Source organism: Anolis sagrei, chromosome Y (assembly GCF_037176765.1).
Source record: "Anolis sagrei isolate rAnoSag1 chromosome Y, rAnoSag1.mat, whole genome shotgun sequence".
In the NCBI taxonomy this organism is placed as follows: domain Eukaryota; kingdom Metazoa; phylum Chordata; class Lepidosauria; order Squamata; family Dactyloidae; genus Anolis; species Anolis sagrei.
This window is the reverse complement of record NC_090035.1, coordinates 75,193,376-75,209,914: the sequence shown is the minus strand read 5'-3', so window position 1 is coordinate 75,209,914 and position 16,539 is coordinate 75,193,376. Positions and strand designations below refer to the sequence as shown.

General features: G+C 44.1%; 1 protein-coding gene across 1 annotated transcript in view; it reads left to right on the top strand.

The window, feature by feature from the left end:
- LOC132780558 (mitogen-activated protein kinase kinase kinase kinase 1) overlaps window positions 1-16,539 on the top strand; it is a 68,743-nt gene that overhangs the window by 35,647 nt on the left and 16,557 nt on the right. The window contains exons 11-20 of the mRNA XM_067462476.1: window positions 1,089-1,170; window positions 2,627-2,746; window positions 5,393-5,471; window positions 5,660-5,718; window positions 8,768-8,832; window positions 10,738-10,782; window positions 11,338-11,361; window positions 11,992-12,034; window positions 12,180-12,348; window positions 14,999-15,075. Of these exons, the coding sequence (XP_067318577.1) occupies window positions 1,089-1,170; window positions 2,627-2,746; window positions 5,393-5,471; window positions 5,660-5,718; window positions 8,768-8,832; window positions 10,738-10,782; window positions 11,338-11,361; window positions 11,992-12,034; window positions 12,180-12,348; window positions 14,999-15,075 (763 nt within the window). The remainder of the gene's footprint in view (window positions 1-1,088; window positions 1,171-2,626; window positions 2,747-5,392; window positions 5,472-5,659; window positions 5,719-8,767; window positions 8,833-10,737; window positions 10,783-11,337; window positions 11,362-11,991; window positions 12,035-12,179; window positions 12,349-14,998; window positions 15,076-16,539) is intronic.

The following is a 16,539-nucleotide window of genomic DNA, read 5'->3' as shown; positions in this document are numbered from 1 at the left end:
CTGTCGAATGGGTTTTGGAGTCATTGTTTTTATCACGGGCAAATGTTGAAGTTTATCCAGGGCTATAGAAAGAGTAAATTGGGTTGTCATTATTATTGATGATGATAATAGGTTGAGTATCCCTCTTCCCAAAGCTTAGAACCAGAAATGTTTGGGATTATGGGGAAAATTTTGGAATCCCATCTTGGAGATGGAACCCAAATTTAAACATGAAATGTATCTCTGTTTCCTATATACCTTATTTATACATACAGCTTGAATTTTATAGCCAACTAGCTTGGGTACCTGGCGGTGCCCGGTTTTTTTTTTAAGGCATTGTTTGTTTTGGGATGTTAGGTAATATCATTTAGTTAATTAGTAACACTATTTATTAGGAAAAAGCCAGAATGTAATTTTGTTTTTTGTTAATGCTCCCATTAGAAAATATATAACGATATGGAGGAACTACAATTCCCAGAATCGTGGGTCAGTCCTCCTCAAACCAGGCCTGTATGCACAGTTGACCATGTTGGGTCTCTGTGCCAAGTTTGGTCCAGATATGTCATCGACTGGGTTCAGTGCTGTCTGGATATGAGTGAACTATAACTCCCAGATTCCTTGGGTAATTACCCCCAAACCCAGCCAGGTGGGTCAGGGTACCAAGTGTGGTCCAGATCAGTCATCAGCTAGGTTGGGTGCTCTCGGGTGCTCTTGGGATGCAGGTGAACTACATCTCCCAAAACCAAGGTCATCACTCTCAAATGTTGAATTTTGTGGAGAGTTGGCTTCCAAGGGAGCGGAAATGGTCAACATTTTCTAATGTTATACTATTAAGCTGTATTTCTGGCATTGGAGAGGGATTGGCTGGTGACTGCTGGAAATGCACTTTGGTTTTCTCAGTGTTCAATGACAGGACGAGCTTCTCGTATGCTTCTGCGAAGGTGTTTAGAGTGGTTTGTAGGTCTCCCTACCAATGAACCTACAGACCTCACTACCTCTGAGGATGCTTGCCATAGATGCAGGCGAAACGTCAGGAGAAATGCCTCTAGAACATGGCCCTATAGCCCGAAAAAACCCACAAGAACCTAATGAACCTACTGTTCCCACAGGACACCAGCTTTCCACAACTTTGTCAAGGTGACACTAACCAAGAACCCCAAGAAGAGACCCAGTGCCTCCAAGATGCTTACTGTGAGTATCAGAATCTCTCTCCTTTCTGCCTCTACTCATCAGACAACCCATGCCAGGATGTATTGTTGAAGGTTTTCATGGCCGGAATCACTGGGTTGTTGTAGGTTTTTTTGGGCTATATGGCCATGTTCTAGAGGCATTCTCTCCTGACGTTTTGCCTGCATCTATGGCAAGCATCCTCAGAGGTTGTGAGGTCTCAGACTGAGGATGCTTGCCATAGATGCAGGAGAAACGTCAGGAGAGAATGCCTCTAGAACATGGCCATATAGCCCGAAAAAACCTACAACAACCCATACCAGGATGGTTGGGGAAATGCCATCTTCTGGCCGGCACTGTCCCCTAAGTCCTGTGGGTCTGGCCACCTCTTTGTAGGCATAATTAGGGGGCAATGGTTCTTAAACTGCTCTGAATTAAAAATTTGGTTGGTTTGCCTCCTGTTTGTGAACTACCCCATTTTCTTTAGAATGCGGAGATTGAAAAAAAAAGTCAAAATGCACATAGAATCATAGAATCAAAGAGTTGGAAGAGACCTCATGGGCCATCCAGTCCAACCCCCTGCCAAGAAGCAGGAATATTGCATTCAAATCACCCTTGACAGATGGCCATCCAGCCTCTGTTTAAAAGCTTCCAAAGAAGGAGCCTCCACCACACTCCGGGGCAGAGAGTTCCACTGCTGAACGGCTCTCACAGTCAGGAAGTTCTTCCTGATGTTCAGATGGAATTTTATATTTTATATTTATATTTTTCTATATTGGCTTTGTTTTATGGACATTCTTTTATATTTATTGTTAGCTGTCTTGAGTCCCTATATCTGGGGAACGGTGGGATAAATATAAAGGAAATACTGGCTTGTGAGTTTTCTGGGCTGTATGACCATGTTTCAGAAGCATTCTCTCCTGACCTTTCCCTGCATCTATGACAGGCATCCTTAGAGGTTGTGAGGTCAACATAAGGCATTGAATGTTTACATATATATTTGTATACTGTAATCTGCTCTGAGTCCCCTTGGGGAGATAGAGCGGAATACAAATAAAGTGTATTATTATTATAATTATTATTATTATTACCATCATCATTATTATTATTAGACCTCACAACCTCTGAAGATGCCTGCCATAGATGCAGGTGAAACGTCAGGAGAGAATGCTTCTCCAGCACGGCCATAAAGCCTGGAAAACTCAAAACAAACCAGTGATTCTGGCCATGAAAGCCTTCAACAATACATAAAGGAAATAAATAAATAAACAAGAAATAAATGTGCAAGCCGCAATCAGTGGAGATCTTTCTTTCATGTTTCTCTTGCCATGCTCAAGTGACAAGCAACATTTTCAGTTTTATGGCTTGCCTCTTCAGCATTTGCTGGGAAGAGAACTCACCACTATCACCGTAGCATCTCATGTGGCTCTGTCACCAGGTCAGAATCTAGTCACTTCCAGTTGATCCCTTCTTTCCTCAGCATCAGTTTGTTGCCCAGCAAGGCCTCGGCCGCAACCTGACCCTTGATCTACTTGAGAAGCTACGCGATCCTGACAAACTCTCCACCTGCCGATGTGAGACAGAAGAAGAGGAACAAGAGGTGAGAGCTGATAAACTGAGATTTGAGAAAGGAGATGGGTGAAGGAACTTGTATTGGGTTGTTGTAGGTTTTTCAGTATGTATGGCCTAGAAGCATTCTCTCCTGACGTTTCACCTGCATCTGTGGCAGGCATCCTCAGTGGTTGTAAGGTCTGTTGAAAACTAGGAAAATTGGGTTTATATATCTGTGGAATATTGTCCAGGGTGGGAGAAAGAACTCTTGTCTGTTGGAGCTAGGTGTGAATGTTTCAGTTGACCACCTTGATTAGCATTTGATGGCCTGAGCTTTTTTTGGTGTGGCTTGTTACTGCCTGGGGGAATCCTTAGTTGAGAGGTGATTAGCTGTCCTTGATTGTTTCTTGTCTGGAGTTCCTCTGTGTTTGAGTGTTGTTCTTTATTTACTGCTTGGGGGAATCCTTAGTTGATAGATGATCAGCTGTCCTTGATTGTTTCTTGTCTGGAGTCCCAATGTGTTTGAGTGTTGTTCTTTATTTACTCTTATCATTTTAGAGTTTTTTTTAAACTGGTAGATTTTGTTCATTTTCATGATTTCTTCCTTTCTGTTGAAATTGTACTCATGCTTGTGGATTTCAATGGCTTCTCTGTGTAGTCTGACATGGTGGTTGTGAGAGTGGTCCAGCATTTCTGTGTTCTCCAATAATATGCTGTGTCCAGGTTGGTTCATCAGGTGCTCTGCTATGGCTGATTTCTCTGGTTGAAGTAGTCTGCAGTGCCTTTCCTGTTCCTTGATTTGTGTTTGGGCAATGCTGTGTTCGGTGGTCCCTCTGTAGACTTGTCCACAGTTGCATGGTATACGGTAGACTCCTGCAGAGGCGAGAGGATCCCTCTTATCTTTCTCCCACCCTGGACATTCCACAGATATATAAACCCAATTTTCCTAGTTTCCAGCAGACCTCATAACCTTTGAAAATGCCTGCCATAGATGCAGGCGAAATGTCAGAAGGGAATGCTTCTAGAACATGGCCATACAGCCAGAAAAACCTACAACAACCCAGTGATTCTGGCCGTATTATTTCTTTATTTATCATTTCAGGAACGAACCAAAACAGTTGTATTGCATTAAAAAACAAACAAACAAATAAATAAAACACAAAGTTTGCAGACTTGGTATTCTATTAAATGTCCTTTGACCAGTATCTGGCCACTTGGAGTGCCTCTGGTGTTGCCGCAAGAAGGTCTCCATTGTGCATGTGGCAGGGCTCAGGTTGCATTGCAGCAGGTGGTCTGTAGTTTGTTCTTCTCAACACTCGCATGTCGTGGATTCCACTTTGTGGCCCCATTTCCTAAGGTTGGCTCTGCATCTCGTGGATCCAAAGCGCAGTCTGTTCAGCGCCTTCCAAGTTGCCCAGTCTTCTGCCTGCCCAGGAGGGAGTCTCTCATTTGGCATCAGACATGGATTGAGGTTCTGGGTTTCAGCCTGGCAGTTTTGGATTCTCGCTTGCTGAGGTGTTCCAGCGAGTGTCTCTGTAGATCTTAGAAAACTATTTCTTCATTTAAGTTGTTGGCGTGTTGGCTGATACCCAAACAGGGTGTGGGCCAGAGATGTCACTGCCTTGGTCCTTTCACTATTGGCTGCTATTTCCCGGCGGATGTCAGGTAATGCAATACTGGCTAAACAGTGTAGCTTCTCCAGTGGTGTAGGGCGCAGACACCCCGTGATAATGTGGCATGTCTCATTAAGAGCCACATCCACTGTTTTAGCGTGGTGAGATGTGTTCCACACTGGGCATGCATACTCAGCAGCAGAGTAGTATAGCGCAAGGGCAGATGTCTTCACTGTATCTGGTTGTGATCCCCAGGATGTGCCAGTCAGCTTTCGTATGAAGGCCGTGAAAGCCTTCGACAATACATTGAACTTTGTCATTATGTTTGATTTCTATGTTTTATGTTTTTACTGATGGGTCTATGGACCGTAATAAAGGTTGTTGTTTGTTGTTTGTTTGGTCTATATATGTAGGGGAAGCCTATTTCCATATATGTAGGGAAAGCCATACATGATTGGGAAAGGCGTACGACAGGGTTGTATACTCTCACCCAACCTATTCAACTTGTATGCAGAATACATTATGAGACGTGTGGTGCTTGATGAATGCATGGCTAGGGTTAAAATTGCTGGAAAAAACATTAACAGCCATAATAATAATAATAATAATAATAATAATAATAATAATAATAATATAATACTTTATTTATACCCCGCCACCATCTCCCCAAGGGGACTCGGGGCATCTTACATGAGGCCAAACCCAACAACACATAAGTAAAACAACAAAGCAATAAGCAAATAAAACAATATATATAGAGAGAGAGATTGGCTGGAGTTACACTTAAAAATATACCTGTTCTTACTTACAAACAAGTTCAACTTAAGAACAAATCTACAAAACCGACTTGGCGGGTGCCTGTACTCAAGTTTGTAGAAGTTGAAGTAATCCAGGATGGGAGTGAGTGGAGTAGTTAGAAGAGATAGAAACCTGGACATTTAAAAAGCAGCTGGAAAAGTAGAATGACAGGATCCTCCAAAATCAGGATGACAGGATCCTCCAAAATCAGAAGAGAGCACCAATGGACAATAACACGGGTCAACACATTCCTCCTTTAGTAAAGTATTATTTCTTCCTTTTAGCCCCCTCCTCCTGTTCCTCGAAGAATTCGTTCCAGCCAACGACAAGCTGTATCCTCTCCTGGGTATATTGAACCCCAAGGTATGCCTGGCCTGTTCTCTCCCCACTCTTGTTTCTTGCCCAAGTTTTTGTAGCTGCCCGTCTTAAATGAAATCAGCCTTTCTCTTTATTGCCTTTCCTGTTATCATAAGACACTCTAGAATCTATCTCTCTTTGAAAGCGGAGTCACAGGGACTGTTATGAACCCCTTTCTTCTAATCTCATTGCAGCTCATCATTTTGGCCTTGATCGCAGAAACCGGCGGAGTCTAGAGTCTCCAAATTTCACGGTATTTCCTTGCCTTCTCATTTCTTCCTGACATGGTGCTCCTGTACCTTCCTCTCCTCAACCTCTTCGTTCTGCTCCCACTGCAGCAAGGAGGTTGCTGGATTGATAATTTATACTTGTGTTTTGTCAAAGGGTGGCTGAAGCATTAGGCGAATAACGCATTTGTGTAGAGCGCCAATCCCCAAGGGGCGCTCTCGCTAAGTGTTGCCTTTCCTTGTCTGGGCTCCGGGGGAAAGGGAGCTTTGCAGCCCTTGGCCTTGCTGGCCCCTGCACAGAGTGGGTGGGAGGCGCTTTTCAAGTTGGACCTCACTCGTCCTGCATCGGCCCCTTCTTTTTTTCTGCCGCGGCCGTGGGACACCTTCCTGCCTGTTTGGCAGGTGGGCGCACAGGCGGGGTCACGTGAAAGGAGTTTGTTAATTAAATGTGCCTTTCACACACCCTGTTTGCACGCCCACCTGCCAAACACACGGGAAAGCAGAAAAAAGTATGGACCTGCACTGGTCTTGTCCTTCTGTATGATTCCTCTGCATTCTCAAATTTTGCAATATTGCTCAATCTGCGGTGTAGCTTCAGCTTATAATAAAGGTAAACATTTCCTCTGAAGTTAAGTCTAGTTGTGTTCAACTCTGGAGGGTGGTTCTCATCTTCATTTCTAAGTTGAAGAGCCGGCGTTGTCCGTAGACACCTCCTAGGTCATGTGGCCAGCATGACTGCATAGAATGCAGTTACTGCAGAAGTAGTACCTATTGATCTACTCACATTTGCATGCTTTCAAATGGCTAAGTTAGTAGAAGCTGGGGCTAAAAGCAGGAGCTCACCCCACTCCCCGGATTTGAACTGCCAACCTTTTGGTCAGCAAGTTCAGCAGCTCAACGGTTTAACCTGCTGCTCCACCAGCGGGCCCTTTAGTTTATAATAATATATATAAATAAAATGTAATGTTCGTTTGTGGGATTAACTTAACTCAAAAACCACTGGACGAATTGACACCAAATTTGGACACAATACACCTTACAATCCAATGAGTGACCATCACTAAAAAAATGATTTTGTCATTTGGGAGTTGTAGTTGCTGGGATTTATAGTTCACTTACAATCAAAGAGCATTCTGAACTCCACCAACAATGGAATTGAACCAAATTTGGCACACAGAACTCCCATGACCAACAGAAAATACTGGAAGGGTTTGGTGGGCAATGTCCTTTGGTTTTGGAGTTGTAGTTCACCTACATCCAAAGATAACTGTGGACTCAAACAATGATGGATCTGGACCAAACTCTACAAGAATACTCAATATGCCCAAATGTGAACACTGGTGGAGTTTGGGGGAAACAGAATCTTGACATTTGGGAGTTGTAGTTGCTGGGATTTATAGTTCACCTACAGTCAAAGAGCATTCTGAACCCCACCAATGATAGAATTGGGCAAACCTCCCACACAGAACCCCCATGTGGCCACAGCAATGTGTGGCAGTGGACGGCTAGTATATGTATAAATGTAGTAAATGGAAAGCAATGGGATTCAGAGAGCTGTTGCATACCAGAGAGTTTCAGAAGTTTTATATTTTCCATATATCCCTCCAAAGAAACCCAAGAATGATATTTCACTGAGGATGAAGAAAATTCCATGTTGAAGATCACTAGGCATGCCCTGTGTTTCCTGCACATGACCCTGTTTTTTAGGGGGGGGGGGTGTCAAAACTATAGGAGAGGTTTACAGTATATACAATAGTACATCGAAAGTGCCCTGGTATCAAATGCTAGACTCTAGGAAAGGCGTGGGCAAACTTCGGCCCTCCAGGTGTTTTGGACTTCAACTCTCTAGATAGGAGCTAGAGCAGTGTTTCTCAATTTGGGGGTCGGGACCCCTGAGGGGTTGTGAGCGGGTGTCAAAGGGGTCACCAAAGACCATCAGAAAACATAGTATTTTCTGTTGGTCATTGGGATTCTGTGTGGGAAGTTTGACCCAATTCTATTGTTGGTCAAGTTCAGAATGCTCTTTGATTGTAGGTGAACTATAAATCCCAACAACTACAACTCCCAAATATCAAGGCCTATTTTCCCCAGACTCCACCAGTGTTCGCATTTGGGCATATTGAGTATTCGTGCCAAGTTTGATCCAGATCCATAGCACTCCTCTGGATATAGATGAACTAAAACTCCCAAACTCAAGGTCAATGCCCACCAAACCCTTCCAGTGTTTTCTGTTGGTCATGGGAGTTCTGTGTGCCAAATTCGGTTTTAATCCATGGCTGATGAAGTTCAGAATGCTCTTTGATTATAGGTGTACTATAAATCCCAGCAACTACAACTCCCAAATTACAAAATCAATCCTCTCCCCAACCCCACTAGCATTCACATTTGGGCATGTTGGGTATTTGTGCTCAATTTAGTCCAGTGAATGAAAATCCAACCTGCATATCGGATATTTACATTATGATTTATGACAGTAGTAAAATGACACGTAAAACAATATTATGGTTGGGGGTCACCACAACATAGGGAACTGCATTAAGGGGTCACAGCATTAGCAAGCTTGAGAACCACTGAGCTAGAGCAACCTCCCTCAACCAGTAGGTAACCATTGGTCACCTTCAGCTAATAACACTGTTATCACTATGGCTTTTCCTTTGGAACAAAAGCAGGTAAACAGTTCCTCAAGGTATTGTCGAAGGCTTTCATGGCTGGAATCACTAGGTTCTTGTGGGTTTTTTCGGGCTATATGGCCATGTTCTAGAGGCATTTTCTCCTGACGTTTCGCCTGCATCTATGGCAAGCATCCTCAGAGGTAGTGAGGTGAGGATGCTACCTCTGAAGATGCTTGCCATAGATGCAGGCGAAACGTCAGGAGAAAATGCCTCTAGAACATGGCCATATAGCCCAAAAAAACCCACAAGAACCTAGTTCCTCAAGGCCCAGATGCTTCTCTAGTAATGGATTTTCCCTTACTCTCTTTCTCCTTCTCCTACTTTTATTTTGTTTTATTTTATTATTATTATTATTATTATTATTATTATTATTATTATTGCTATTATTGCTTTCTGGCTGCAGGAAAGCTCCACAGACCCTGGTTATGGGACTGGCAGCGACCTCTACAGCTCTCCATTCAGCAGCAGGTAAGGGTCCTTGGAGAGAGCCTCATCTCCGTGCTAGCTCACCTTAACAACCACCAGATAGGTCTCTTGAATGAGAACATTTGCCGTTGTCAGTGCTCTCAAAATGTGTAATTAGACCTTTCGGTAATTAGCTAGTGATTCCCAGATGCAGAATGAGTTTTATCCATGCTGCTCTGGGGTGGAGGGGGGCAATATCTAGCCATAATTTTCAATTATATTTATTGTAAATTCATTTATCTCTGTGTGTGGGCTATATAGTACTGTGGGTATGTAGAAAATTAGAATCATAGAATCAAAGAGTTGGAAGAGACCTCCTGGGCCATCCAGTCCAACCCCCTGCCAAGAAGCAGGAATATTGCATTCAAATCACCCCTGACAGATGGCCATCCAGCCTCTGTTTAAAAGCTTCCAAAGAAGGAGCCTCCACCACACTCCATGGCAGAGAGTTCCACTGCTGAACAGCTCTCACAGTCAGGAAGTTCTTCCTCATGTTCAGATGGAATCTCCTTTCTTGTAGTTTGAAGCCATTGTTCCACGTCCTAGTCTCCAGGGAAGCAGAAAACAAGCTTGCTCCCTCCTCCCTGTGGCTTCCTCTCACATATTTATACATGGCTATCATATCTCCTCTCAGCCTTCTCTTCTTCAGGCTAAACATGCCCAGCTCCTTAAGCCACTCCTCATAGGGCTTGTTCTCCAGACCCTTGGTCATTTTAGTTGCTCTCCTCTGGACACATTCCAGCTTGTCAATATCTCTCTTGAATTGTGGTGCTCAGAATTGGACACAATATTCCAGGTGTGGTCTAACCAAAACAGAATAGAGGGGTAGCATGACTTCCCTAGATCTAGACACTAGGCTCCTATTGAGGCAGGCCAAATTCCCATTGGCTTTTTTTGCCGCCACATCACATTGTTGGCTCATGTTTAACTTGTTGTCCACGAGGACTCCAGGATCTTTTTCACACGTACTGCTCCCGAGCCAGGCATTGTCCCCCATTTTGTATCTTTGCATTTCGTTTTTCCTGCCAAAGTGGAGTATCTTGCATTTGTCACTGTTGAACTTCATTTTGTTAGTTTTGGCCCATCTCTCTAATCTGTCAAGATCGTTTTGAATTACCTGTGGTTCATAACATTAGGAATACAGACACCCTTCTTGGGGATTTTTTTAATCTTATATGGGACACGAATCAACCCCAATTCTGAACTGCAATAGAGTTTACTTTGTGTTGTCGAAGGCTTTCATGGCCGGAATCACTGGGTTGCTGTGAGTTTTCCGGGCTGTATGGCTATGTTCCAGAAACGTCTCCTGACGTTTTGCCCACATCTGTGGCAGGCATCCTCAGAGCTTGTGAGGTCTGTTGGAAATTAAGCAAGTGAGGTTTATATATCTGTGGAATAATGTCCAGGTTGGGAGAAAGAACTCTTGTCTGCTTGAGGCAGGTGTGAATGTTGCAATTGGCCACCTTGATTAGCATTAAATGGCCTTGCAGCTTCAAAGCCTGTCTGCTTCCTGTCTGGAGGAATCCTTTGTTGGGTTGGGAGGTTTTAGCTGGCCCTGATTGTTTGAAGCTGCAAGGCCATTCAGTGCCAATTGCAACATTCATACTTGTCTCCAACAGACAAGCGTTCTTTCTCCCACCCTGGACATTATTCCACAGATATATATACCTCACTTGCCTAGTTTCCAACAGACCTCACACCCTCTGAGATGCTTGCCACAAATGTGGGTGAAACGTCAGGAGAGAATGTTTCTGGAACATAGCCAGACAGCTCGGAAAACTCTCAGCAACCCCTATAGTGTTCTCAATGGACTTTTTAAATGAAGTGCTCCCACATTAAACCAGAGTTTACTTTGTCCACCTCTAATCATTAAATATAGTTGTCTGCTGTTTTTGTCTTTCTTTTTAGAGAAGCGACAACAGACTCGGACAATGATTATGATGACGTGGACATGTAAGTGGCGACATGGAAAGAGCCAGTCCGCTCTACCATGTGTCATAAACACACCCTTTGATGGCATAAAACACTGCCTAATCTCTTCAGTTTAATTATTTTTAACCTCCTGGGACTCTACAGATTAGATTCTTTCAGTTTCATCTGGCTGTGGCCGAGAGGTCATGTGCCCAGCTACATTAAATCACTACTGATCGGAGGTCATGAGTTCGAAGCCAGCCCGGGTTGGAGCGAGCTCCTGACCATTAATAGTCTAGCTTGCTGTTGACCTATGCAGCCCGAAAGACAGTTGCATCTGTCAAGTAGGAAATGTAGGTACCACTTTACGTGGGGAGGCTAATTTAACTAATTTACGACACCATAAAACCTTCCAGCAGCGTGCGGAAGAATGAGGAAGTACTCCTCATAGTAAAATGTCTCAGGGGCTCTTAACTCACTCTTCGTGAAAATTTATTTTATAATGATGTCTCCTTGAGTTCATTCTCTCAGCTTATCCCTATTTTCCTTTTTTTTTTTTTTTTTGGCGTGGGACATATCTTCATTACTGTCTTCTAGCCCCAGCAGATGTCACGCAAGCAGGTAACTCTTCTATTTTTTTTTTAAAAAAAATATATATATATAAATATAGACCCAGAAGACACAATTTCCCCTCCAGGCAAGTCAAAGATCAGCATCTCAGGGTCAGATTTTCTTTTGTTGGTGTGTGGGATGAGGCTCGTTGCCACTTTGTCTCTGGAAGTGGGTAGGTCAAGGTTAAGGTTTTCCCCTGACATTAAGTCCAGTTGTGTCCGACTCTGGGGTTGGTGCTCATTTCCATCTCTAATCCGAAGAGCTGGTGTTGTCCATAGACGCCTCCAAGGTCATTTGGCCAGCATGACTGCATAGAGCACCGTTACCTTCCCGCTGGAGCGGTACCTATTGATCTACTCACATTTGCATGTTTTCGAACTGCTAGGTTGGCAGAAGCTGGGGCTAACAGCGGAAGCTCACACTGCTCCCCATATTCGAAAATGTGACCTTTCGGTCATCAAGTTAAGCACTTCAGCGGTTTAACCCACTGCGCCACTGGGAGCTCCCTTAGAAGTGGGGAGGGGGCTATTTCAATTTTATACTTTTCTTTGCAATGTGGCATTTTACTGGAAAAGTTACGCTAGTCTGGAGAGAAAGGCTGGCAATGTATTCATGATTTTGACCTCTTTTCCCTCCCAGTGAATCTTTATCTGTGAATGTCCCGCCTCCACTGCCTCCAAAAGTAAGTAACTGTTGGGAGCCAAGTGAGATATATTAATTGAAGTCCAAAACGCCTGGAGAGCCGAAGTTTGCCCATGTCTGTCTTAGAAGCATGGGAGTGTTTCACCATTGTTTGAAATGAACCATCTCTGTTTCCATGTTTGCAGCCTAAACTCCGGACCACATCAGATGAGACAGTGGCGGGGCGATCGGCCGCAAGGTGTCCTTCCAAGCCCATATTCCGGGGAAGATGTTCCAGTGGACCTGTCACAAGCAGGCCTCCACAACTAATGTCTCCAATGGCAGCCGAGGGATCCCACATCTCTGCCAGATCAGGTACAATGTCCCCAAAGGCAGCGGAAAAAGTACCATTGTTGTTAAACATTGATCAGGGTTGTAATTCTCATATATCGGTAAAAGTATGATAGCTGGGACCCAGTGCGCAACGCAGCTCTGAATTAGAGAAGGCAACACGTGCGTGAGACAGCGCACCAAGTGATAGACGCAATGATAGACCCAATTTATTTGTCGTGTCAGAGCGACCAGTCCATTATATTACATTTCTAACAGAACAAAGCAAACAAACAGAAAAATACAAAACTTGTGAGTTTGGTAGTTGGTTAAATGTCCTTTGACCAGTATCTGGCCACTTGGAGTGCTTCTGGTGTTGCTGCAAGAAGGTCCTCCATTGTGCATGTGGCTGGACTCATGTTGCATTGCAGCAGATGGTCAGTGGTTTGCTCTTCTCCACACTCACATGTCGAGGATTCCATTTTGTAGCCCCATTTCTGAAGGTTGTCTCTGCATCTTGTGGTGCCAGAGCGCAGTCTGTTCAGCGCCTTCCAAGTCGCCCAGTCTTCTGTGTGACCAGGAGGGAGTTTCTCATCTGGTATCAGCCATTGGTTGAGGTTCTGGGTTTGAGCCTACCACTTTTGGACTCTCGCTTGCTGAGGTGTTCCAGCGAGTGTCTCTGTAGATCTTAGAAAACTATGTCTAGATTTAAGTCGTTGACGTGCTGGCTGATACCCAAATAGGGGATGAGCTGGAGATGTCTCTGCCTTGGTCCTTTCACTATTGGCTGCCACTTCCCGGCCGATGTCAGGTGGTGCAATACTGGCTAAGCAGTGTAATTCCTCAGTGTAATAGACCCAATGAAGTAATGTAATGCAAGTGGGACAGGATAACAGTGAAGTAATGTAAGAGTGAGTGGATTTGATTCATTTTTCACCACTCCTTGTATTTCTCCTCTCCTTTTTATCCTTCCTTCCAATGCAACGTTTTTGAATATCTCCAGATAGCCTACATCAGTATGCTTGGCTGTCCCCCCCCCCCCTTTCTACTGAACTACCTTGTCGACTCTGTCATAGCTGTGTCTCTCACTGCGTGTGGTCTCTTGCGCACGTGGTGCTGTCTCTGGCACACGTGTTCCCTTCTCTATTTCAGAGCCGCGTTACGCAACCAGTGTAACACTACCGCCACTGGGTCCCAGCTATCATACTTTCACCAAACTATCTTTGATCTAAAGCAGTGGTTCTCAACCTGAGGGTCGCCAGATCTGGCCTACAACTCCGATAAATCCCGGCTAGTTTACCAGCTGTTAGGATTTCTGGTAGTTGAATGCCAAAACATCTGGGACCCACAGGTTGAGAATCACAGATCTAGAGTCAATGGTGTGATAAATCTGGGCTAGCATTGTTCTAGGAACCAATACCTTGGGAGGTGACATGATTTCTTGTTGCTACTAGAGCAGTGGTTCTCAAGCTGTGGGTCCCCAGGTGTTTTGGTCTACAACTCCCAGAAATCCCAGCCAGTTTACCAGCTGTTAGGATTTCTGGGAGTTGAAGGCCAAAACATCTGGGGACCCACAGGTTGAGAACCACTGTACTAGAGGTTTACAACAGGCCTTCTCTAAGTAACAGGGAGGATCAGAACCTTTTCTGTTTCAACTGCCACAAGTTAATTGGGTGTGTTATCTGCTTCAGCATATAACAAGGTACTAGGTTTGCAAGCTTTGAGCATTTGCAAGCTTTGCATTTGGTTTAGCTTGATGGCTTGCTTGAGCTGAAGAAACCTTTGGCTGTTGCTGGGAGCGGTTACGCAGTGTCTTGAAGCTGAAAACTGAAGCTGTTTGGAGTGGCAAGGAAGCTGCTTGTTTATGGCAAAATATTTATTTGTTGTGTCAGGGCAACCAGTCAATTGTATTACATTTCTAACAGAACAAAACAAACAAACAAACAGACAAAACTCAAAATTTTCAAGTTTGGTAGTTGATTAAATGTCCTTTGACCAGTATCTGGCCACTTGGAGTGCTTCTGATGTTGCTGCAAGAAGGTCCTCCATTGTGCATGTGGCAGGGCTCAGATTGCATTGCAGCAGGTGGTCAGTGGTTTGCTCTTCTCCACACTCGCATGTCATGGATTCCACTTTGTGGCCCATTTCTTGAGGTTGGCTCTGCATCTCGTGGTGCCAGAGTGCAGTCTGTTCAGCGCCTTCTAAGGCTTCCAGTCTTCTGTGTGCCCAGGAGGGAGTCTCTCATTGGGTATCAGCCATTGGTTGAGGTTCTGGTTTTGAGCCTGCCACTTTTGGACTCTCGCTTGCTGAGGTGTTCCAGCGAGTGTCTCTGTAGATCTTAGAAAACTATTTCTAGATTTAAGTCGTTGGTGGGCTGGCTGATACCCAAACAGGGGATATGGCAAGATAAGGACATTTTACTGGTCACTAAGTAGAGAGACTGTATTTGTTTGCATATTCCCATGTAAAGAAGAGGACTCACCGGAGATATTGTGTGTTGTATATTGGTGAGAACAATTCTTCTGTTTTGCTTTGTGTTTTTGATCTACAGTGAATAGAAATATATTTTTTGTTTCTACTTAAAGCAACAGACTCGTGTAGTTTTTGAGTTTTTATCACATTGAGAGTAAAAGGGGCTGAGACATTCTGTGGGCTACTAACGCTATTCTGACATTTCTTACTTTGTCCCTTTCAGTCCCTGAATTGCGCCCCATTCCCCCAACTGAAGAGCCGCCCATCCTTCCACCCAAACCGGAGAAGAAAGAGAAAGCAGTGAGTGTATTGAGCATCCATATTTGTATTTATCACACATCTGTTCTGAAAGGGAGCATCCTTTCCTTATCAGCAAAATCAACTAGCAACAGAAGGGCATTTTACTCCAGTAGCCCAACAGGTTATTTCAAGGACAACTTTGCAAATATAGTCTCCAAAGTTACAGGCTGTGGTTTGTTTGTTTGACTACTCTATACAGAAATTTGCAGTAAGTTGTGGTTTTCTGCTGATTGCAAAAGCGAAGGAGCCCAAACCTTCTACTCTATGTCTGCATAGAAATGTAGGGAGGAGAGCAATGTCCAGTCTCGATAAAATAGTGAAGAGTAGAGACATCAGACTGGCAACAAAGATCCTCCTAGTCAAAGCCATGGTATTCCCTGTAGTCACCTATGGATGTGAGAGCTGGACCTTAGGGAAGGCTGAACGAAGGAAGATCAATGCTTTTGAACTGTGGTGCTGGAGGAAAGTTCTGAGAGTGCCTTGGACTGCGAGAAGATCCAACCAGTCCATCCTCCAGGAAATATAGCCCGACTTCCCTCATTGGAGGGAAGGAGACTAGAGACAAAGCTAAAGTACTTTGGCCACATCACGAGGAGACAGTAAAGCCTGGAGAAGACAATGATGCTGGGGAAAGTGGAAGGCAAAAGGAAGAGGGGCCGACCAAGGGCAAGATGGATGGATGGCATCCTTGAAGTGACTGGACTGACCTTGAAGGAGCTGGGGGTGGTGACGGCCGACAGGGAGCACTGGCGTGGGCTGGTCCATGAGGTCACGAAGAGTCGGAGACGACTGAACGAATGAACAACAACAAAGTAACATAAGGAGAGCATGTGTTTAAAACCTTTTGCTAACTAGACTGAAGAAGAGGTCTAATATTGAGATCTTCTTTAATCTAGAAATGGCTCATCTCAAAAAAAATTATTATTATTATTATTATTAACTTAATAATAATAATAATAATAATAATAATAATAATAATAATAATAAATGCAGTTACGCAGGTAGGATGGTCCCAAACCGCTCAGGGCTTTGTAGGTAAGCACCTGCACCTTAAATTGGGCTCGGAAAATAAACGGCAGCCAGTGGAGCTCCTTGAACAGAAGGGTTGACCTCTCTCTGTAAGGAGCACCAGTTGCCCATTGGACCAGTTGAAATTTCCGAGCCATTTTCAAGGGCAGCCCCACGTAGAGCGCATTACAATAGTCCAATCTAGAGGTCACCAAGGCATGGACCACCACGGCCAAATCAGCCTTCGCGAGGTACGGTCGCAGTATCTCGCGAAGGCTATGCAATATTTACAAATTGCATAGATTTCAAAGATTGATTGCAGTTTAGGACTTATTCTGCACAAAAATTTCATGTAGGTATTTTGTGCAGAAAATGATTTTGTGCAGAAAACGATTTTGTGTGCATGAGATTGTCTCCTGTGAAAACAGAACATCATGGATTAAGAGTCAAGAAACA